Source organism: Anolis sagrei, chromosome 5, assembly GCF_037176765.1.
Source record: "Anolis sagrei isolate rAnoSag1 chromosome 5, rAnoSag1.mat, whole genome shotgun sequence".
Lineage (NCBI taxonomy): Eukaryota > Metazoa > Chordata > Lepidosauria > Squamata > Dactyloidae > Anolis > Anolis sagrei.
This window is the reverse complement of record NC_090025.1, coordinates 190,314,836-190,334,223: the sequence shown is the minus strand read 5'-3', so window position 1 is coordinate 190,334,223 and position 19,388 is coordinate 190,314,836. Positions and strand designations below refer to the sequence as shown.

Sequence of the window (19,388 nt, the reverse complement as noted above, 5' to 3'; positions counted from 1 at the left end):
GAAAGAAAGAAAGAAAGAAAGAAAAGAAAAGAAAAGAAAAGAAAAGAAAAAGAGGGAGGGAGGGAGGGAGGGAAAGAAGGAAAGGGGGAAGGAAGCATGGAAGCAAAGGGAAGGAAGGAAAGAGGTAGATAAAGAAGAAAGGAGAGAAAGAGGGAGGGAAAGAAAAAGAAGAAAAAGAGAAGGAAGGAAGGAAGGAAAAAGAGAAGGAAGGAAGGAAGGAAGGAGAGAAGAAAAAGAAGAAAAAGAGAAGGAAGGAGAGAAGGAAAGAAAAGGGGAAAGAAGGAAGGAAAGGGAGAGAAGGAAGGGGGGAATATGTAGAGAAAGAGGGAGGGAAGGAAAGAAGGAAAGAGAGAAGGAAGAAAAGAGGGACAGCAGAAGAGAAAGAAAAGGGGGAAGGAAAGAGATAGAGAAGGAAGGAAGAAGAGAAGGAAAGATGGGAAGGAGGGAGGGAAAGAAGGAGAGAAAGTGGGAAGGTTGGCCACAGCAATGCGTGGCGGGTGCAGCTAGTGTGTGTGTGTGTGTGTGTGTGTGTGTGTGTGTGTATGCTAGAATGTCCACTTGGTGGGCCAAAGCCATTCGCAGGATGTTCGCCTCAGGTGTAAACCACATCCTCCAAAGTGTGGCTCATCTATATGGTACTTTTTGGGTACACTAAAAAAAAAGATCTCTAACTTCCTGAATGAGTAGTCCTCACACCTGAGAAGAGTTTCATCTGCACAAGGAGGGGGGTGGTGGTGGTGGTAGCATGAAACACTGATCGAAATCGAGACAATGCGCAATCATGATTATCTAAGGCTCTTCCTGCAGTCCTGCAGAAGAGAGAGAGACATTGCCATCCAAGCAGGCAGTGAACAGTAAGCCCAAGCTGATCTTCGGTCTTTTCCTTCTCTAAAATTACAAATTTGAGGGCTGGGAAGAGATGGGAAACTTCTGCATTGGATTTGGATTATTCCTGATGTGGGGAACGATCCAGTCCGCATCCGGGACTGGAAAAGGTAAGCAGCAAAATCTTTGGTTTGCTGTTTGGTGATTTAAGGTAAGGTAAGGAAAGGAGGGACTGCCGATGGCAACTCGTAAAGGGCATGAACTGTCAAGGATGAATCACCTGAATTTCCACCTCAGTTAAATAACATTTTTGAAGTAGAGGGCATCAGTTCCAGATCTGCAGTTAAATGACAGTTGTGAATGAAGGGTTAGAAGGCAGGATCATCAAGTTTGCAGACAACACCAAATTGGGAGGGATGGCCAATACTCCAGAGGACAGGAGCAGAATTCAAAACGAGCTTAACAGATTAGAGTGATGACGGGCCAAAACGAACAAAATGAAGTTCAACAGGGACAAATGCAAGATACTCCACTTAGGCAGAAAAAACGAAATGCAAAGATACAGAATAGGGGAAAATGCCTGGCTCGAGAGCAGTACGTGTGAAAAAGATCTTGGAGTTCTCGTGGACAACAAGTTAAACATGAGCCAACAATGTGATGTGGCGGCAAAAAAAGCCAATGGGATTTTGGCCTGCGTCAATAGGAGAATAATGTCGAGATCTAGGGAAGTAATGCTACTCCTCTATTCTGCTTTGGTTAGACCACACCTGGAATATTGTGTCCAATTCTGGGCACCACAATTCAAGAGAGATATTGACAAGCTGGAATGTGTCCCGAGGAGGGCGACTAAAATGATCAAGGGTCTGGAGAACAAGCCCTATGAGGAACGGCTTAAAGAGCAGGGCATGTTTAGCCTGAAAAAGAGAAGGCTGAGAGGAGATATGATAGCTATGTATAAATATGTGAGAGGAAGTCATAGGGAGGAGGGAGCAAGCTTGTTTTCTGATGCCCTGGAGACTAGGACATGGAACAATGGCTTCAAACTACAAGAAAGGAGATTCCATCTGAACATGAGGAAGAGCTTCCTGACTGTGAGAGCCGTTCAGCAGTGGAACTCTCTGCCCCGAAGTGTGGTGGAGGCTCCTTCTTTGGAAGCTTTTAAACAGAGGCTGGATGGCCATCTGTCAGGGGTGATTTGAATGCAATATTCCTGCTTCTTGGCAGGAGGTTGGATTGGATGGCCCATGAGGTCTCTTCCAACTCTATGATTCTATGAGTCTATGATTCCTCTCTTCTCTCTTTCTGCTCTCATTCTGATCAGTTGTTTTAAATGGATCCTTTCTACTGCAAGCTTTTTTTGAATCAGACTTCTGCCTTTTTCTTACATTTTAGTATGGAGCGTATTGTGCTATGTGCTTTGAGATCTCTCTCTGCTTGTGTGCCAGGAGAGATGGAGTGATTGGTGTTTTTCCCTGTCTTAAGAGCCTTAGAAGAGATGTAGCTCAGACCCAGTTCTTGATTATTAAGACATTATTATTGCAGGGAATATATGCACTGTAATGCTACTTTGCATCTGAGGATCCAATCTATAGGATGCTCAGATTTGTAGCTTTGTAGAAAATAATAATAATAATAATAATAATATCACACAGTCCTAGACGCTTGGGAAGTGTTCGACTTGTGATTTTGTGATACGAAATCCAGCATATAGATCTCATTTGCTGTGACATACTGTGCTTTTGTTTCAGTAAAATAATAGTAATAATAATAATAGTAATAATATCACACAGTCCTAGACACTTTGGAAGTGGTCAGTTGAAACATTCACACCTAGCTCCAGCAGACAAGAGTCCTTTGTCCCACCCTGGTCTTTCCACAGATATATAAACCCAATTTCCTAGTTCCAACAGACCTCACTACCTCTGAGGAAGAAGTAACGAAAGAATAGGAAGAAGGAAGAGAAGAAAAGAAAAGATGAAGTCGAAGAAGACATGGAGAAGAAGAGGAGGGTGAGGAAAGATAAGGAGGAGGAGGAGAAAAGTAGAGGAAATGATGAAGAAGAAAATAAGGGGAAGAAGAGGAGGAGGAGGAGGAGGAATATTAGAAGAAGAAGAAACGAAAGAATAGGAAGAAGGAAGAGAAGGAAAGAAAAGATGAAGACGAAGAAGACATGGAGAAGAAGAAGAGGGTGAGGAAAGATAAGGAGGAGGAGGAGAAAAGTAGAAGAAATGATGGAGAAGAAAATAAGGGGAAGAAGAGGAAAGGAGAAGAAGGAGGAGAAGGATAAGAAAGAAGAGTAGAAGAAGGAGAAGGAGAAGAAATGAAAGAATAGGAAGAAGGAAGAGAAGGAATGAAAAGAAGAAGGGGAAGAAGACAAAGAGAAGAAGAGGGGGACGAGGAAAGATAAGGAGGAGGAGGAGAAAAGTAGAAGAAATGATGAAGAAGAAAATAAGGGGAAGAAGAGGAGGAGGAGGAGGAGGAGGAGGAATATTAGAAGAAGAAGAAACGAAAGAATAGGAAGAAGGAAGAGAAGGAAAGAAAAGATGAAGACGAAGAAGACATGGAGAAGAAGAAGAGGGTAAGGAAAGATAAGGAGGAGGAGGAGAAAAGTAGAAGAAATGATGGAGAAGAAAATAAGGGGGAAAAGAGGAGGAAAAGAAGAAGGAAGAGAAGGAGAAGAAGAAGAAGAAATGAAAGAATAGGAAGAAGGAAGAGAAGGAAAAGAAAGAAGAAGAGAAGGAAGACATGCAGAAGAGGAGGAGGAGGAGGAAAGATAAGGAGGAGGAGGAGAAAAGTAGAATAAATGATGGAGAAGAAAATAAGGGGAAGAAGAGGAGGAGGAGAAGAAGGAAGAAAAGGAGAAGAAGGAAGAGTAGAAGAAGGAGAAGGAGAAGAAACGAAAGAATAGGAAGAAAGAAGAGAAGGAAAGAAAAGGAGAAGAGGAAGAAGACAAGGAGAAGAAGAGGAGGATGAGGAAAGATAAGAAGGAGGAGGAGGAGAAAAGTAGAAGAAAAGATGGAGAAGAAAATAAGGGGAAGAAGAGGAGGAGGAGATGGGCATGAGCTTGTTTCCCGCTATTCCAGAGACCAGCAACACAAACCAATGGATTCAAGCACAAGAACAGAGATTCCATGTAAACATTAGGAAGAACGTCTTGACTGTAAGAGTGCATTAGAGGACCTGAAAAGAGACGGATCTGCCTTCTTCGGTGGTCTTTAGACTGAGCTTGGATGGCCATCTGTCTGGAATGCTTTAGTTGCCTCTTTCCGCATTGCAGAACAGGGTTGGACTAGATGGCCCTTGCGGTCCCTTTGAACTCTAGGATTCTATATGAAGACTCTTTCTCTCCTTTCTCCAGCTTACTAGTCAACTGTTTCATATCTGCCGTACTGGAAATGGTTTAACCACATGTTGGCCACAGATCGTAAAATGAACGAAGTGTGATCATACCAAAACTCCTTGTACTTGCACTTTCTTTTCAAGCCAGACGTCTTTGGAGGAAGACTTCAAACGGTTCTTTAAAGGAGCAGGAAGAAGACAGAATCTCATTTCATCGAGTCTTGAAACTCGCCGACCTTTGAAAACATATATGCTGCGAAGTCATTCTTCCCAACTGTTCTCTTGCTGCCCCAAACTGTGGGTTTTACAGGGCAGGTTTAGTCAAATGACTCATCCAGGAGACTCATATTTCAGTTCTGGTAGTTTCTTGGTAGTTTCAGGACTTCAGGATGACCTATGAAGGCAAAGCAGTGCCATGAAAGAGGGCTGAATGCCATCGAATCCTGGCAGTTGTAGTTTTACAACTACAGCCTTTCTCTGCCAAAGAGTGCTGGTGCATTCGGTGGTAATTGCAGTACATCTGTATACTGCCCCCATCTCTCTCATCAATGAGCCAATTGAGTGCAAAGTAAGTCCTTTTCGAAGTAATAGTACCACTTTTGTCAGACCCCAGCTGGAATAATACTGTTGTAGTTCAGCCTGTGATTGTGTCTGATGTCAATGGGGATGATGGTTTTCCTGGGCCTGTGTCTGATATCAATGAGGATGAGCCCGAGGCTTCTCATTGATGTAGTGCTTCTCCTATGGATTCCTAAGGTCAAATTCCTGAAAGAGGCCCACAGTTGCCTGTTCTGTCGCACACTGGGCCTGTAAAGAATTTCCTTTAGAACAGGACATGCAACCTTTGCTCAGGGGGAAGCCAGGGGGCCCAAGGAGAAGTTCTCAGAGGTTTTCCACCACAAATGATCTTTAGATGGCTTCTGAAGTATAACAAAGTCTTTTATTAATGAACAATCAAACAGAAACTTCTCTTGTCTTCAGAAAGTTAAACAAATGATTCCATGTTTTTATTCAACTGGTGGCTTCCTAAACTTGCCCATGAAGGACAGGCAACTGTCTTCAATAACTTCTTCTTTACTTTAAAGGAAAGTCCCCTTTTTAACTTCTCCCTGGCTGACTGTAATCTAACCCTTATTGTAATCTAGCCCTTAGTGTGCTCCGCTACCAGGTCGAACTGCTTCTCGAACGCCGAGTGGACCTACCAGTAAAGGCCTAGATGTTCTCCTGCTAGAGTTCTTTGGTCTTTAGGGCTGTTTCCCTGGAAATCTTTGGAGACTCTTAAGACTGTTCTCCCCAGGAAAGTCTTAAGGGTTGAAGCTTTTGTACAGGGGAAGCTTGCACACGTCCTGTACATTAGCTTTCCTTGCTGAGACTAACTAAAAATGGCTCCCTTCCCTTCCCAATTGCCCTGAGCAAGGTGCGGAACCAAAACTTAACGATGATGAACAGGTGACTTGCCCTATGACTGCAACCAAAGGAAGCCACCTATCTGCAGAACCCTGGAACTTAGGACTGCAAACAAACATTTAATACAAAGCAAATAAAGTTGGAGCTCCTGGTACAGCCATACCAGCACACTAAGAGCTTTGTGACTGTGGAATATGCTGCTTGAGAGTCTGATGATGTTTCCTTTGGAAGTTTAAGCAGTGGATGGATGACCACCTGTCAGGAGTGCTTAGATTGTGTTTACCTGCCTGGCAGAATGGAGTTGGACTAGGTAGTCCTTGGGGTTTCTTCCAGCTCTAAGATGCTTTGATTCTTCTACTTTCTGGTGCTTCCACCCATTAGTCCTTGATGCCTGTATTCACCCTGCTTCCCTTTTCAGGAGAATGCCCCTCTCCACAAACTATTGAGTTTGCCGAGTATTTTGCCGAATGGTACATCTTGGGGACAGTGATCCGTCATGATTGTGAGGTTGGCTACAAGAGATTAGTAGGAAGTAGCAACCGGATGACCTGCGAGAATCAATCTGGCCAAGCTCAGTGGACCTGCCGGCTTCCCCCCAAGTGCATAGGTAAGAAGTGGCATTACTGGGGAATTGCATGGAGGTTTCCGAGTCAGCTCGCCACATTTTGGCCCTCCAGATGTTTTGGACTTCAACTCCCACAATTCCTAACAGCCGGTAGGCTGTTAGGAATTGTGGGAGTTGAAGTCCAAAACACCTGGAGGGCCCAAGTTTGCCCATGCCTAGTCTATATTGCCATATAATTCAATTCAAAGCAGATAATATGGCAGTGTAGAAGGGTGTCACGTTGCCAGAGCTCTGCCTTATTTAGGTAGAGCTGGATCAAACTCCCAGTTTTAACAAACAGTTTAATTAAAACAGGACTTACTTGCTGGCTGTTTTTATAGTCCAAAATATAAAACACAAAGATAGCACGCAGCTACAGAATAAACAAAAAACTGATAGCAAAAATAACTTCATAGTCAAAAGGGTCCAGTCCAATGTGTTGGGGTTCAGTCTGATCCTGATCTATGTGAACAGGATTCTCTGATAGTTTTTCAAACTGAGCAAGCTCTCCCTGACTATGACAGTGTGGAATCTGTTGTTGATGCAGAGGTCAGTGGGAATGAAAACAAAACCCAGCAGTTAGAAGAGAATGTTTTGGAAGTTAGCCGTGATATCTCCACACCTGGGCTTGATAATGAGGTCCGAAGAGAACAGATAGTGAGAGATAGATTTGTTTCCCAGTCTGTACGAAGGTCACAGCGTCTCCAGCAGAAAGAGGCCCAAACAGAAAAATCAAGGGGTGTTTCTAAGAATAACTTCTTTGGTTTAAGAGCATCCCTGCCGGGTGCTTCTTTAGGTCAAGCAATGTTCGGGACTGTGGCTGGTCTTGGCAGAATTCCTGTGTTCCATGGCCAGTAATCCCACAGGCTTGTAGTTTCCAAGTTCATGGTTAGTAAAAGGCTAACAGACTCCTGGTTATTGTTTTGTGGCTTTTGAAGTTTTGCTCAAGTTCAGAGATCCTATTGACTACTGTGTTTTTCTGTGGCTTTTTTTACTCTGCATTTACCTTTCTTTTGTAACCAATTTTTCATCAATAAACAAGGATTGCTTTTCCTACAGTCCAGAGTGGTGGATTTAATCTTATGGTCTTGTTTCTTGAACTGGGATGCAACACAATGGTCAAATGCCAAGAGTTCAATAAACAAAGTCCAGGGATCAAGAGGCTATACCATAGTCAAAAGCAAGTCCAAAGGTTCAAGGTTTCAGGATTCCAAGATTACAGGAGACAGGTCAGGATACCAAAAAAATCCAACAGACCTGGGGGAAAAACCAGCAGCATCCACCACCAAAATACAACAGATACCTTTCTCCCAAAGATCAGTCTCAAGGTTAGCTCCTTAAATCCAGTAACACCCAGCTGCAAACACCTCCACCCTTAATTGCTTTCACCCATGAACTCTTACTTACAGATTACTAAACCCTTTGGAACGAATACTTACATTATTTATTTTTATTTATTTATTATTTGAACTTATATGCCGCCACTCCCCTGGGGCTCGGAGCAGCTTACAAGAACAGGCTAAAATTGAACACAATTTAAAAACAATTTAAAACAATTTAAAAACAGCAATCAAAGATCAAAGGCCCGTCGAAACAGGTATGTCTAACATGCCCTGCGGAAAGCTGATAAGTCCCGTAAGGCACGGCCTTCAGGTGGCAGAGTATTCCAGAGTGATGGTGCCACTGCTGTGAAGGCTCTGCGTCTGGTTGCTGTTAGATGCAAGGTCTTGACACTGGGAATTTCCAACAAATCTTGGTCCTCAGAATGGAGGGATCTCTGGGGTTGGTAGGGGGTGAGGCAGTCCCTCAGCTACATCGGCCCCAGACCATTCAAGGCCTTAAAGGTGAGTACCATCACTTTGAAAGTGATCCGGTGCTCAATTGGTAACCAATGCAGCTGTAGTAAGATTGGTGTTATGTGGCATCTCATCGGAATTCCTGCAAGAAGCCAAGCAGCTGCATTTTGTACCAACTTGAGCTTCCAGATCACCGAAAGAGGAAGGCCAATGTAGAGGCCGTTACAGTAGTCCAGTCTTGAGATGACCGTAGCCTGGATCACCGTAGCTAGGTCATCCCTGGACAGGGAGGGGGCCAGCTGTCTAGCCTGCCGCAGATGAAAAAAGGCGGTTCTAGTAATGGTGGACACCTGGGCCTCCATTGTCAGCAGAGGGTCCAACCTTCCATCACCAAGCACCATCAACTGCAGAACATATGACAAAGGGGCCTTGGATTGTCTTGCACTCCATCTCACATAGAAGAAGGGGCTTCAGAACTGACTAAGGTAATTGCAGGAAAAGACATCATTAGGAAGACCTTCCTGATGTTTGAGAGTGGAATATGGTGCCTGAAGTATTATGGAGTCTCCTTCTCTTGAGGTTTTTAATCATAGGCAGGATGGCCATCTGTCAGGAGGGCTTGGATTGTGTGTTTCTGCATGCCAGAGTAGTTGGACTGGATGGCCCATGTGGTCTCTTCCAACTCTATGATTCTATTGTCCATAATGTTTGGTGTCATTGTTGGCCACTCTCCAGGGTTTGGTGCGAGGGACAATCCAACCCTAACTAGAGACCTAGGTTATTGAATATGGGACTTTATATTTGCAACGTGTGCTCTGTCACAGCTTCAACACCTCCGACTAATTTGTCATTTGACCCTGAGAATGTGGCTCTGTAGCTGACCACACTTTTCTAGATCACACGCAAAGCTGCCTTATATGTATGTCCCATCAGCTTAGTTGTGGTTAAGCCAAGTGCTACCAGGAAATCCAAGGGATGGAGTGATAATACTGGGCTTAGTCACACAGTTTTGAGTTGTGGGCAGTCGTCCTATGGGGGAAATGCTCTCCTCTGGGAACCCCTTACCTGAATCCACCTGTTTCTTCCAAATGCCACACTGCAAAGCTACACAATCTCTGTGGTTAAAGTCTCTGACTTTAACCACAGCCGGCACACAGAAATCATCTAGGAAAGTACGCCAGTGTTTACTCAGGCCCTCCAGGTGTTTTGGACTTCAACTCCCACAATTCCTAACAACCGGTAGGAGTGGAAGACTCTTAACTTCACGTGTATTGTACAAACATTTTGGGCTTATTTGGCTAGCAAAGGAAATCACCTATCTTTGCATATACACAATGAATTTGATAATTACCTGGCTTGGGAAATAGCCAGAGGGATTTGCCCAACCTTTTACATTCCCAGGTGTTGTAGTAGAGTCCGCTGGCAAGGATACTACTAGTGGGAGTAGTAGAGGAGGGAAAGGAGGTGCTCGGGTGTTAGAAGAAGAACAACAAAAGAAGGGAATCCGGGAGATACTTATGTCTCCCATAGATGAAGACTCCTTCGAGGGTTTCTCAGAGAGTGAAATGTGCGAGGAGGAGGAGGGAGATGGGAGTAGAGGTGAGCAAGACTCTGACGAAGAATGTCAGAGGAAAAGGATCCAGGACATACTTAGTGCTCCCACTGAAGATGAGGATTTCATGGGCTTTGCTGGAAGTAATGGGTCTGGGAGTAGTGAGGATGAAGAAGAGCCATTGGATTGGACTCAAGTGCAAGAAATCAGGAATGGGTGCATGCAACCCACATCCAGTGATGCATTTGAGGGTTTTTCTGGGGATTGGCAGTCTAGAGATACCAGGGATTCATGGGGAGACTTAAGTCTTGACAAGAGGTGGAAGAGTCGGAGAAATGGGTGTTGGCGCTCAGCTGTAATGGGTAAGACAGCTGATAGCGATGAGGAAAGGGCGGAGGGCAACTCATCAACGGATGATGAGTTGTAGGATAAGTGAAGGCACTGAAAGTATGGAACTTTGCAATAGGCAAAGTGTTGGCTACGTGCCTCGGGTTTTGCTGTTGTCGCTTCTCTTGTTGGGCTTGGGTCCTGGAACTGCAGGTTGCGGCATTCTTTGTGTGCTGACTGGCTTGGACTCTCGTAAGTGCAGAATTCCCCTCTCCTTAATCACGGACTGTTTATGACGACGACACTGCTTTTGGACTCTGTTATCTTCAACTGGGACTTCTTCGACCTTGGACTGATTTTGGACAACGGCTTCTCTTCACAGTGTTTTGTTTTGACTTTATCTTTGAACTGTGTGATTTTGGCGCATTTTGCCAGTATAATCCGGTTTATTTTCTTACTTCGTTTTTCAAGCTGCAAATTGCTGCAAACTTTGAGTTTTTGCCAGAGACACTGAAGGAAATGTCTCTGAGTCCTGTTTACTTTGACTTAATAAACTGTTGATTTGTTTACATTACTGTGTGTGGCTCTTTAAAGGCATCTGAGTTCCGACACCAGGAGATTATCTGCACAGGGTCACAAAGGGTAGGCTGTTAGGAATTGTGGGAGTTGAAGTCCAAAACACCTGGAGGGCCTAAGTTTGCCCATGCCTGGTTTAACCTCTGGTCTGCTAGTAGAAGTGGATTAATGTGTCTCAAAAGGATGCATGCCTAAAACATGTGTCCCCCAACATGAAAGGTTTGGAAAGCTCTGCTGTAGAACATGTTGTTGTTGTTAAAGAACTAATGCCCAGTATCATATCCACTTTATTGACCATAATAAATCCATATAGGCCTTTGCATATGCTCATATATATTTCTCACTTACATAATTATATTCCTGCACAGCCGCTTCTGAGCTGACTCATAACTCATCCCAGAAGCTCTCAACTGAAGTGTGCGAAGGAAGTTCCAACAGCTCCCAAATAACATCCCACCACATTATAAAAGGTAAGATAAACCATTATTTATTTCATTCTTTCATTATATTTAGATTGATCCTCCTTCCCCATCTGATGACATCAGGGCAAGAAATAGGAAGCCAATCAATGCTAAAAATAAGTAAATAATGTTGACATTCTTTCACCGTATTAAAACAATTCATCACAGTCAAATGATAAAAGAACGAGGCATGGTGGCTTCTTTGCTAATGTAGTGATCATTTTGATCTGGGTTTTAGCCTGAAGTTTAAGGGTGCATCTACACTGTAGTATTAATGCAGTTCGGTACCTGTTCAACTTCCAAAGGCCAGTATAGTGGAAGCATGGGAACTGTAGTTTCATACAGTCTTGAAGCCCTCAGTGGAGCAGTGGGTTAAACTGCTGAGCAGTTGAACTTGCTGATTGAAAGGTCACAGATTTGAATCTGGGGAGCGGCATGAGCTCCCACCGTTAGCCCCAGCTTCTGCCAACCTAGCAGTTTGAAAACATGTAAATGTGAGTAGATCCAGTGGGAAGGTAACTGTGCTCCATGCAGTCATGCTGGCCACATGACTTTGGAGGGTCTACAGACAACACCGGCATGAGCTCCCACTGTTAGCCCCAGCTTCTGTCAACCTAGCAGTTCGAAAACATGTAAATGTGAGTAGATCCAGCGGGAAGGTAACTGCGCTCCATGCAGTCATGCTGGCCACATGACGTTGGAGGTGTCTACGGACAACACCGGCACTTCAGCTTAGAAATGGAGATGAGAACCAACCTCCAGAGTTAGATATGACTGGACTTAATATCAGGGGGAAACCTTTACTTTTACCTACAGTCCTTAGGGACCATGGTGGCACAGTGGGATAAACCGCTAAGCTGCAGAACTTGCTGATCAGAAGGTCAGCGGTTTGAATCTATGGACAGGATGAGCTCCTGCTGTTACCCCCATCTTCTGCCAACGTAGCAGTTTGAAAACATGTAAATGTGAGTAGATCAATAGAGGGAAGGTAACTGCGCTCCATGCAGTCATGCCACCATATGACTTAGGAGGTGTCTATGGACAACACCAGCTCTTCGGTTTAGAAATTGAGATGAGCACCAACCCCAGAGTCAGACTTGACTAGACTTAATGTCAAGGGGAAACTTTTACCTTTAAAGTCTTTAGCCCTCTCTGCCAAAGAGTGCTGGTACCTTCCCAAACTGCAACGCCATAGCATTGAGCCACGGCAGTGAAAGTGGTGTCAAAACTGCATTAATTCTACAGTGTAGATGCACCCTGAGAGACTGAATTGAGTCTCCCAAATAGGCTCAGCACCTTGGATAGCTCCTTGAAAGGTTGGGCTGAAATTCTTTAGGAATGCCTTCCAACTCCATGATTCTTTGCTTCAGATGGATGCAGACTCCCCAGGCCCCTCAGCCATGCCACGATCAAGGTGATTAAGTATCTTGTGGGGCAAACACTGCAGTACAGGTGCCTGGATGGATACCACGCCTGGACCCCCATCTCTGGAAACAGTACTTGCCAGGATTTCAACGGGAAAGGAGTGTGGTCCCGCTTATCTCTGCGCTGCGCCAATGATAGTACTAGTGTCATTACCGAAGGGGCACCAAACCCCTCCCTCAGCTCAGGTAAGAAGTATTAGCGCTAGCAGAAGGATCACAGAAGCTCAGAATAATGGACTCTGGAGTCACCGATAAAAAGCAGGTTTCAGCTTTACTTGAGCAGTTCATAAATCCAATACACACCATCAGCGAGCAGACATGAAGAAGACAAAGCGAAAAGATTGGCACAAAAGACAAACTGTAGCTGGAAAGGAGTTATCTCTGACACTCCCTAATTCTTCACACAGCAAGAACTCAGGGTCACGTTCTCACAGCTCTTTTGTGTAAACATACATCCTGGCCATACAAATCTATTACAATCACTATTCTCCTACATAAAATTACATTTAAACATACATCATACATCATATATGAAATACACACTGACAAGAAGAAGGTTAGAGAGAGCAAGTGTGAGTTCATAAGACACATCCTGGCAACAAATCGATTCATTTAATAATACAGACATTATAAAACTTTCCAGTTATAATTCTAGTATACCTAGGTATGCCTAATCGATATAAATACAAATGTAATGTTCGATTGTGGGATTAACAGAACTCAAAAACCAGTGGGTGAATTGACACCAAATTTGGACAGCATACACCTAACAACGCAATGTATGTCCTTCACTCAGATTTTTTTGATTTTGTCATTTAGGAGTTGTAGTTCTTGGGATTTATAGTTCGCCTACAATTAAAGAGCATTCTGAACTCCACCAATGATGGAATTGAACCAAACGTGGCATACAGGACTCTCATGACCAACAGAAAACACTAGAAGGGTTTGGTGGGCATTGACCTTGAGTTTGGGAGTTGTAGTTCACCTACACCCAGAGACCACTGTGGACTCAAACAATGATGGATCTGGACCAAACGTGGCACAAATATTCCATATGCCCAAATATAAACACAGATGGAGTTTGGGGGAAATAGACCTTGACATTTGGGAGTCGCAGTTACTGGGATTTATAGTTCACCTGCAATCAAAGAGCATTCTGAACCCCACAAACGACATAATTGGGGCAAATTTCCCACACAAAACCCCCATGACCAACAGAAAATACTTAAGGCCATCCAGTCCAACTCCCTTCACCAGGGCAAGAAAATCTAATCAAAGCCCTCCTGACAAAGAGCCATCCAGCCATAGATATAGATAGATAGATATGATTCACACACACACAGATATCATAGATCTAGCTGACTATATACTCCAAGATTATGTGAGTGAAAGGAAAAGCTACTATAGGATGGGACAAAGCAGAAAGACCTGGGAGGCAAAATGGAAGGATCTCATTTCCAGAATAAAGGGGAAAGATAAATATAAGGAGTTAAATAAAACCATACTCATGATTGAACAAGTATAATAAATATAGCAAGAGTAGTAAACTATTCCTGGGCAGGGGAGGGGGGAGATGGGGAGGGGGGGTGGCAGGATTGGGGAAAATACTGCTATTTTGACTGCTTATTTTGAAGATTGTATGGTTCTGTGTATGATACAATAAATATAATTTTTTTAAGTAATGCAAGGAGCTCCCAGGAAATGAGAAGAATAACATATCTGCAAAATAAAATTGGTGTATAAAGGAACCAAATGTGGGACTTCTTTCCTCAATGGAAAGTGTTCTCTGTTTCAAAAACACTGGCTTTCCTTTCCTTTTTATTCTGAAATTGAGTCCTACCACTCTCCTTGAGAACTGGTTATTTCTGTTTAACTTATATTCTGTTCTTATGCAACTGTTCCTCGCTTAGCTCCTTCTCCTTCAACAGAAGAATATGAGCACAGAGGCAATGGTTCCCAAAGCACATCAGAGCAAGTCATGGAAGGTAACATAGGTTCTTATTTAATTTGTTCATTAATGTATCTGTTTACATCTTTTCTAACATTTCACAGATGGGAATTTGTGGCCAGACAACATCAGAGTGGGGTCAAGATGGCAAAAATTATTAATGAGGAAGAAAAACATAAACTAGGAGATGTTGCAGCATTTTCTGGAGGACCTAGAAGATGCCTAGAATTGACATATCATTTTGTGAGATGTGAATAAATGAATCAGTAGATACTGGCCCTGTGGATATGGGGATCATACTGTACATGTTCCCCATCCTCTATCTGAGGATCGCCCAATGTAAACAAAATTAGTGTTGCCTGACCTCTGGGCTGCTTTGATCATGATAGGTGTTTGGAAAAGCAACCATCACTGGACCGCACTCAGTTGAACAACTTTTGGCAAGCCTTGGTCTCCTTAGTGCAGTGGTTCTCAACCTGTGGGTCCTCAGGTGTTTTGGCCTACAACTCCCAGAAATCCCAGCCAGTTTACCAGCTGTTAGGACTTCTGGGAGTTGAAGGCCAAAAACATCTAGGGACCCCAGGTTGAGATCCACTGCCTTAGTGGAACTTGACAAGAGGAGTGTGTCCCTCTTGGTTCTTTTGGACCTCTCAGCTGCCTTCAGTACCATAGACCTGATGGGAATCAGCCTGTGTTTGTATTTCAGAATCCTGATGTGGGAAATGCTGAGAGAAATGATGGTGCTGAGGCTGAGGTACAAGATGGAGATGGTTTGGTCAATGATTTTCATGCAGACAATAACAGAGAGGCCCCAGTGCAAAGGGCAGTTTCTCATGAGAATATTCCTGCTGGGCCTAGCAATGTTGGTTCACTCTCTCTGTGAGCTCTCAAGATTTGGGTTTGGAAAACAATCTGACACCTGCGAATTTTAATGAGCAGCCAGATAGGTAGCTGAAGAACAGGTGGCTGGAAATTAGCCAGGATCGACAGAAAACTCAGTCACTCTGAAAGTGTTCGTCTGATAAGGGGAAAATGTGGGGGGAAGTGAAACCAATTTCTGAGTTTTGGGATAAAAGGTTTGCCTCAAGGGGAAACCTGTTAGATCAGGCATCGTTTGGAAATTGAGTTCATGTGCCAAGGAAATCCTGTTCAAGGGGTCTTGTTCTTGTGGAGTTTTTAGCCTTTTGGATTGTCTTTTCTTTGTGTTGATTCCTGTCTGGTTAAATGCTGTCTTGGATTGCTTTGATTTCTTGTGTGGACATTGCATGGGGTTACTGCCTTTTATGGACTTATTACTTTTTGGAACTATCTTATTTTCTTACAAGCACTTGTTTCTTCTGGCTATTTACTAAGTTGCAATAAAAGAAGATTTGTTCTTCACTCTTCGTGTGGTGTGTTTTAAGGCCAGAGTGACCTGGAGTGCAACAAGACCATGGTATCTTTCTGAGACGCCTCGCAGGAATGGGCTTAGGTTGTGCTGTGTTGCAGTCACTCCAGTCCTTCTTAGAGGGTCAGTCTCAGAAGGTGTTACTGGGTCAATCTCAGAAGGTGTCCACCAAAGTCAACATTGACACCGAAATACAACACCACCTGAGCTCTGTTGAGTGCAGCATTTTCCCGAATGAAGCAGAGAGTGTTTGAGGACCGGGACATCCGTAGGGATACCAAGGTGCTTGTCTATAAAGCTATTGTCCTCCCAACCCTGCTATATGCTTGTGAAATGTGGACTGTCTACAGACATCACATGTAACTCCTGGAACAATTCCATCAGTGCTGCCTCTGGAAAATCCTGCAAATCTCTTGGGAAGACAAGCGGACAAACGTCAGCGTGCTGGAAGAAGCAAAGATCACCAGCATTGAAGCGATGGTCCTCTGCTATCAACTCCACTGGGCCGGCCACGTTGTCCGGATGCCCGACCACCGTCTTCCAAACCAGTTGCTCTACTCTGAACTTAAGAACGGAAAACGGAACGTTGGTGGACAGGAAAAGAGATTTAAAGATGGCCTCAAAGCCAACCTTAAAATCTCTGGCATAGACACTGAGAACTGGGAAGCCCTGGCCTTTGAGCACTCCAGCTGTAGGTCAGCTGTGAGCAGCAGTGCTGAAGAATTCGAGGAGGCACGAGTGGAGGGTGAAAGAGAGAAACGTGCCAGGAGGAAGGCACGTCAAGCCAACCCCGACCGGGACCGCCTTCCACCTGAAAACCAATGCCTCCACTGTGGGAGAAGATGCGGGTCAAGAATAGGGCTCCTCAGCCACCTATGAATCCACAAGGAAACCCATCATGGAAGACCATCTTACTCGTCCAACGAGGGATCGCCTAAGTAAGTAAGTAAGCAAGTAATGAGTATATGAGCAAAGGAAGATAGATGCTTTTGAACTGTGGTGTTGGAGGAAAGTTCTGAGAGTGCCTTGGACTGCGAGAAGATCCAACCACTCCATCCTCCAGGAAATAAAGCCCGACTGCTCACTGGAGGGAAGGAGACTAGAGACAAAGTTGAAGTACTTTGGCCACATCATGAGGAGACAGCAAAGCCTAGAGAAGACAATTATGCTGGGGAAAGTGGAAGGCAAAAGGAAGAGGGGCCGACCAAGGGCAAGATGGATGGATGGCATCCTTGAAGTGACTGGATTGACCTTGAAGGAGCTGGGGGTGGTGATGGCTGACAGGGAGCTCTGGCATGGGCTGGTCCATGAGGTCACGTAGAGTCGGAGACGAATGAACGAATGAACAACAACATATATGGTGTATTTTTGGGGGTTTTAAGTCTGTTCCGCTGGGGTTTTGTGTATATGTTTACGTGTGTGTTTACGACTGATGAACACTCGTTGGCCTGATAGGTGTATTGTGTCCAAATTTGATGTCAATTTGTCAAGTGGTTTTTGAGTTATGTTAATCCCACAAACGAACATTACATTTTTATTTATATAGATACTGAGCAAAGATATAATCTCTTCATTCAACTCTGTTTCTTTCAGCAACTGTGTTGATTATTGCTGTCATGATTGCTGCCATCCTTTTATAAGGAATCCTGATAAGAATGTGTGGTAAGTAGCAACAGCATACATCAGCTGCATCTTTGTGCATAAACCGCCTCCTATCACAGTCTGTTGATAATCCTGTATTTTAATGTATTTTTCCAAGGTAAAGAAAGACACTTGAAGATTGTTGAAAAGCTCCATTCCCAATTGGATGAAATTGTCTGGAAATTCAGAGGAAGGCAATTGGAGGTCCAATTATTCTGATTCAGGACCCTATGTTTGCATTGAGATCTCAGAAGCTTCGATCTGAGTTATAATGTGGCTGTGGTACGGTGCCTTTTCAGGGGTGGCACCACTTCTATAGACCTTGCTCTTTAAACATGTTCAATTTGCTAATTGATACTTGCCCGCAAGGAAGACCTCTCCACAAGAGTTTGCTGGAAATCTTTCTCTTTCCCCTGATTCTGTTGCTTTGTTTGTACAGTCGTATTTGTCACCGTAGAGACTTTGATAGGAAAGTGGGTTAGAAATATTTTAGTGGGTAAATCATGAACTAATCTCCTGATTCGTACCAATCGCTATTTGGCCATGAAAACCCACTGAGTGACCTTGGGCAAGTGAGTTGATATATAGGTAAATCTGATTCAGTGATCACGACTAGCCATAGGATTTGGTCCACTATGAAAACGAGGAAAATATATATCTACACAAATTTGCAAGACAATGCTCTCACCCTGAGATTCCTCCTCCATGTCCTGAGCATCGAAGAGTTCAGAGCCAGAGATCTGGCTGTCCAGCTATTGATTTAGTTCAGTGATTCCCAACCTGTTGTCTATGGACTACTGGTGGTCCACAACAACAAAAATACGGTCCACAGCCTAACCATTGCTGCACCATTGCCTCAAAATCGCATGGCAACAAGAGCAACTGGTCTCGCAAAACTCCTTATGTGCCAAGGTAACGGGGATGCCGGGAGGTGAGAGGCTGACTACCCACAAAAGATTATTACTACTACATCAGCTCTAGATTATTAAATATGGTTTTCTGTGGACAAGTAGATGGCAACTACTGAATTGCATATGTTCTTTATCAGAAACTAGAGCTGATGTGGTCTATCCAATGCAATTTTCTGAATCAGCACCCCAAATAACCAAACCGAATCTAAAGTTGACCAAAAACTGATTCGTAATCCTTTTGGAATTGATGTTGTAGAGTGGTCCCTGTTCAAGTGGGCAATGGTCAAGTGGGCCATGGTCAAGTGGGCCCTGGTCAAAGTTGGCCCTGGTCAAGTGGGCCCTGTTCAAGTGGTCCCTGGACAAGTGGGTCCTGGTCAAAGTGGGCCCCGGTCAAGTGGGCCCTGTTCAAGTGGTCCCTGGACAAGTGGGCCCTGGACAAGTGGGCCCTGTTCAAGTAAGCCCTGGTCAAGTGGGCCCTGGTCAAGTGGTCCCTGTTTAAGTGGGCCCAGGTCAAGTGGGCCCAGGTCAAAACTATCCCTGGTCAAAGTGGGCCATGGTCAAGTGGGCCTGTTCAAGTGGGCCCTGTTCAAGTGGGCCATGGTCAAGTGGGCCCTGGTCAAAGTCATTCCTGGTCAAAGTGGGCCCTGGTCGTGGACCCTGGTCAAATGGGCCCTGGTCAAGTGATCCCTGGTCAAGTGGGCCCTGTTCAAGTGGGCCATGGTCAAGTGGGCCCTGGTCAAGTGGGCCCTGTTCAAGTGGTCCCTGTTCAAGTGGTCCCTGGACAAAGTGGGCCCTTGTCAAGTGGGCCCTGGTCAAAGTGGTCCATGGTCAAAAAAAAGGTTGGGAACCACTGATTTATTGATTAGTTTAAGATTTGAGGAAAGGGTTTAATTGAACAGTAAAGACTTAGTTGTTGAATACCTTCAAGTAGTTCCCAACTTACGGTAACCCTAAGATGAAGCTATCATGTGGTTTTTGTTGGTAAGATTTGTTTAGAGCAGAGTTGCCTCTGAGAGTAAGACAGTGTGACTGCCCAAGATCACCCAGAGCATTTCCATGACTGAGCTGGTCTCCAAAGTTGTCACGCAACACTCAAATTCAGGGTGAGAGCATTGCCTTGCAGATTTGTGTGGATATATATTTTCCTCATTTTCACCATGCTAGTTCCCTCCCGAATGAAGGTGTGGTGT

The 19,388-nt window shown here is 44.3% G+C and overlaps 1 protein-coding gene across 1 annotated transcript; it reads left to right on the top strand.

The window, feature by feature from the left end:
- Positions 1 to 771: 771 nt before the first annotated feature.
- IL2RA (interleukin 2 receptor subunit alpha) lies at positions 772 to 17,302 on the top strand. The gene is made up of 6 exons (XM_067469343.1): positions 772 to 995; positions 5,990 to 6,178; positions 10,795 to 10,896; positions 12,258 to 12,497; positions 14,222 to 14,296; positions 17,240 to 17,302. Exons 1-6 carry the CDS (start codon positions 920 to 922, stop codon positions 17,284 to 17,286), a joined length of 729 nt encoding a protein of 242 aa, XP_067325444.1. The 5' UTR covers positions 772 to 919; the 3' UTR covers positions 17,287 to 17,302.
- Positions 17,303 to 19,388: the final 2,086 nt, after the last annotated feature.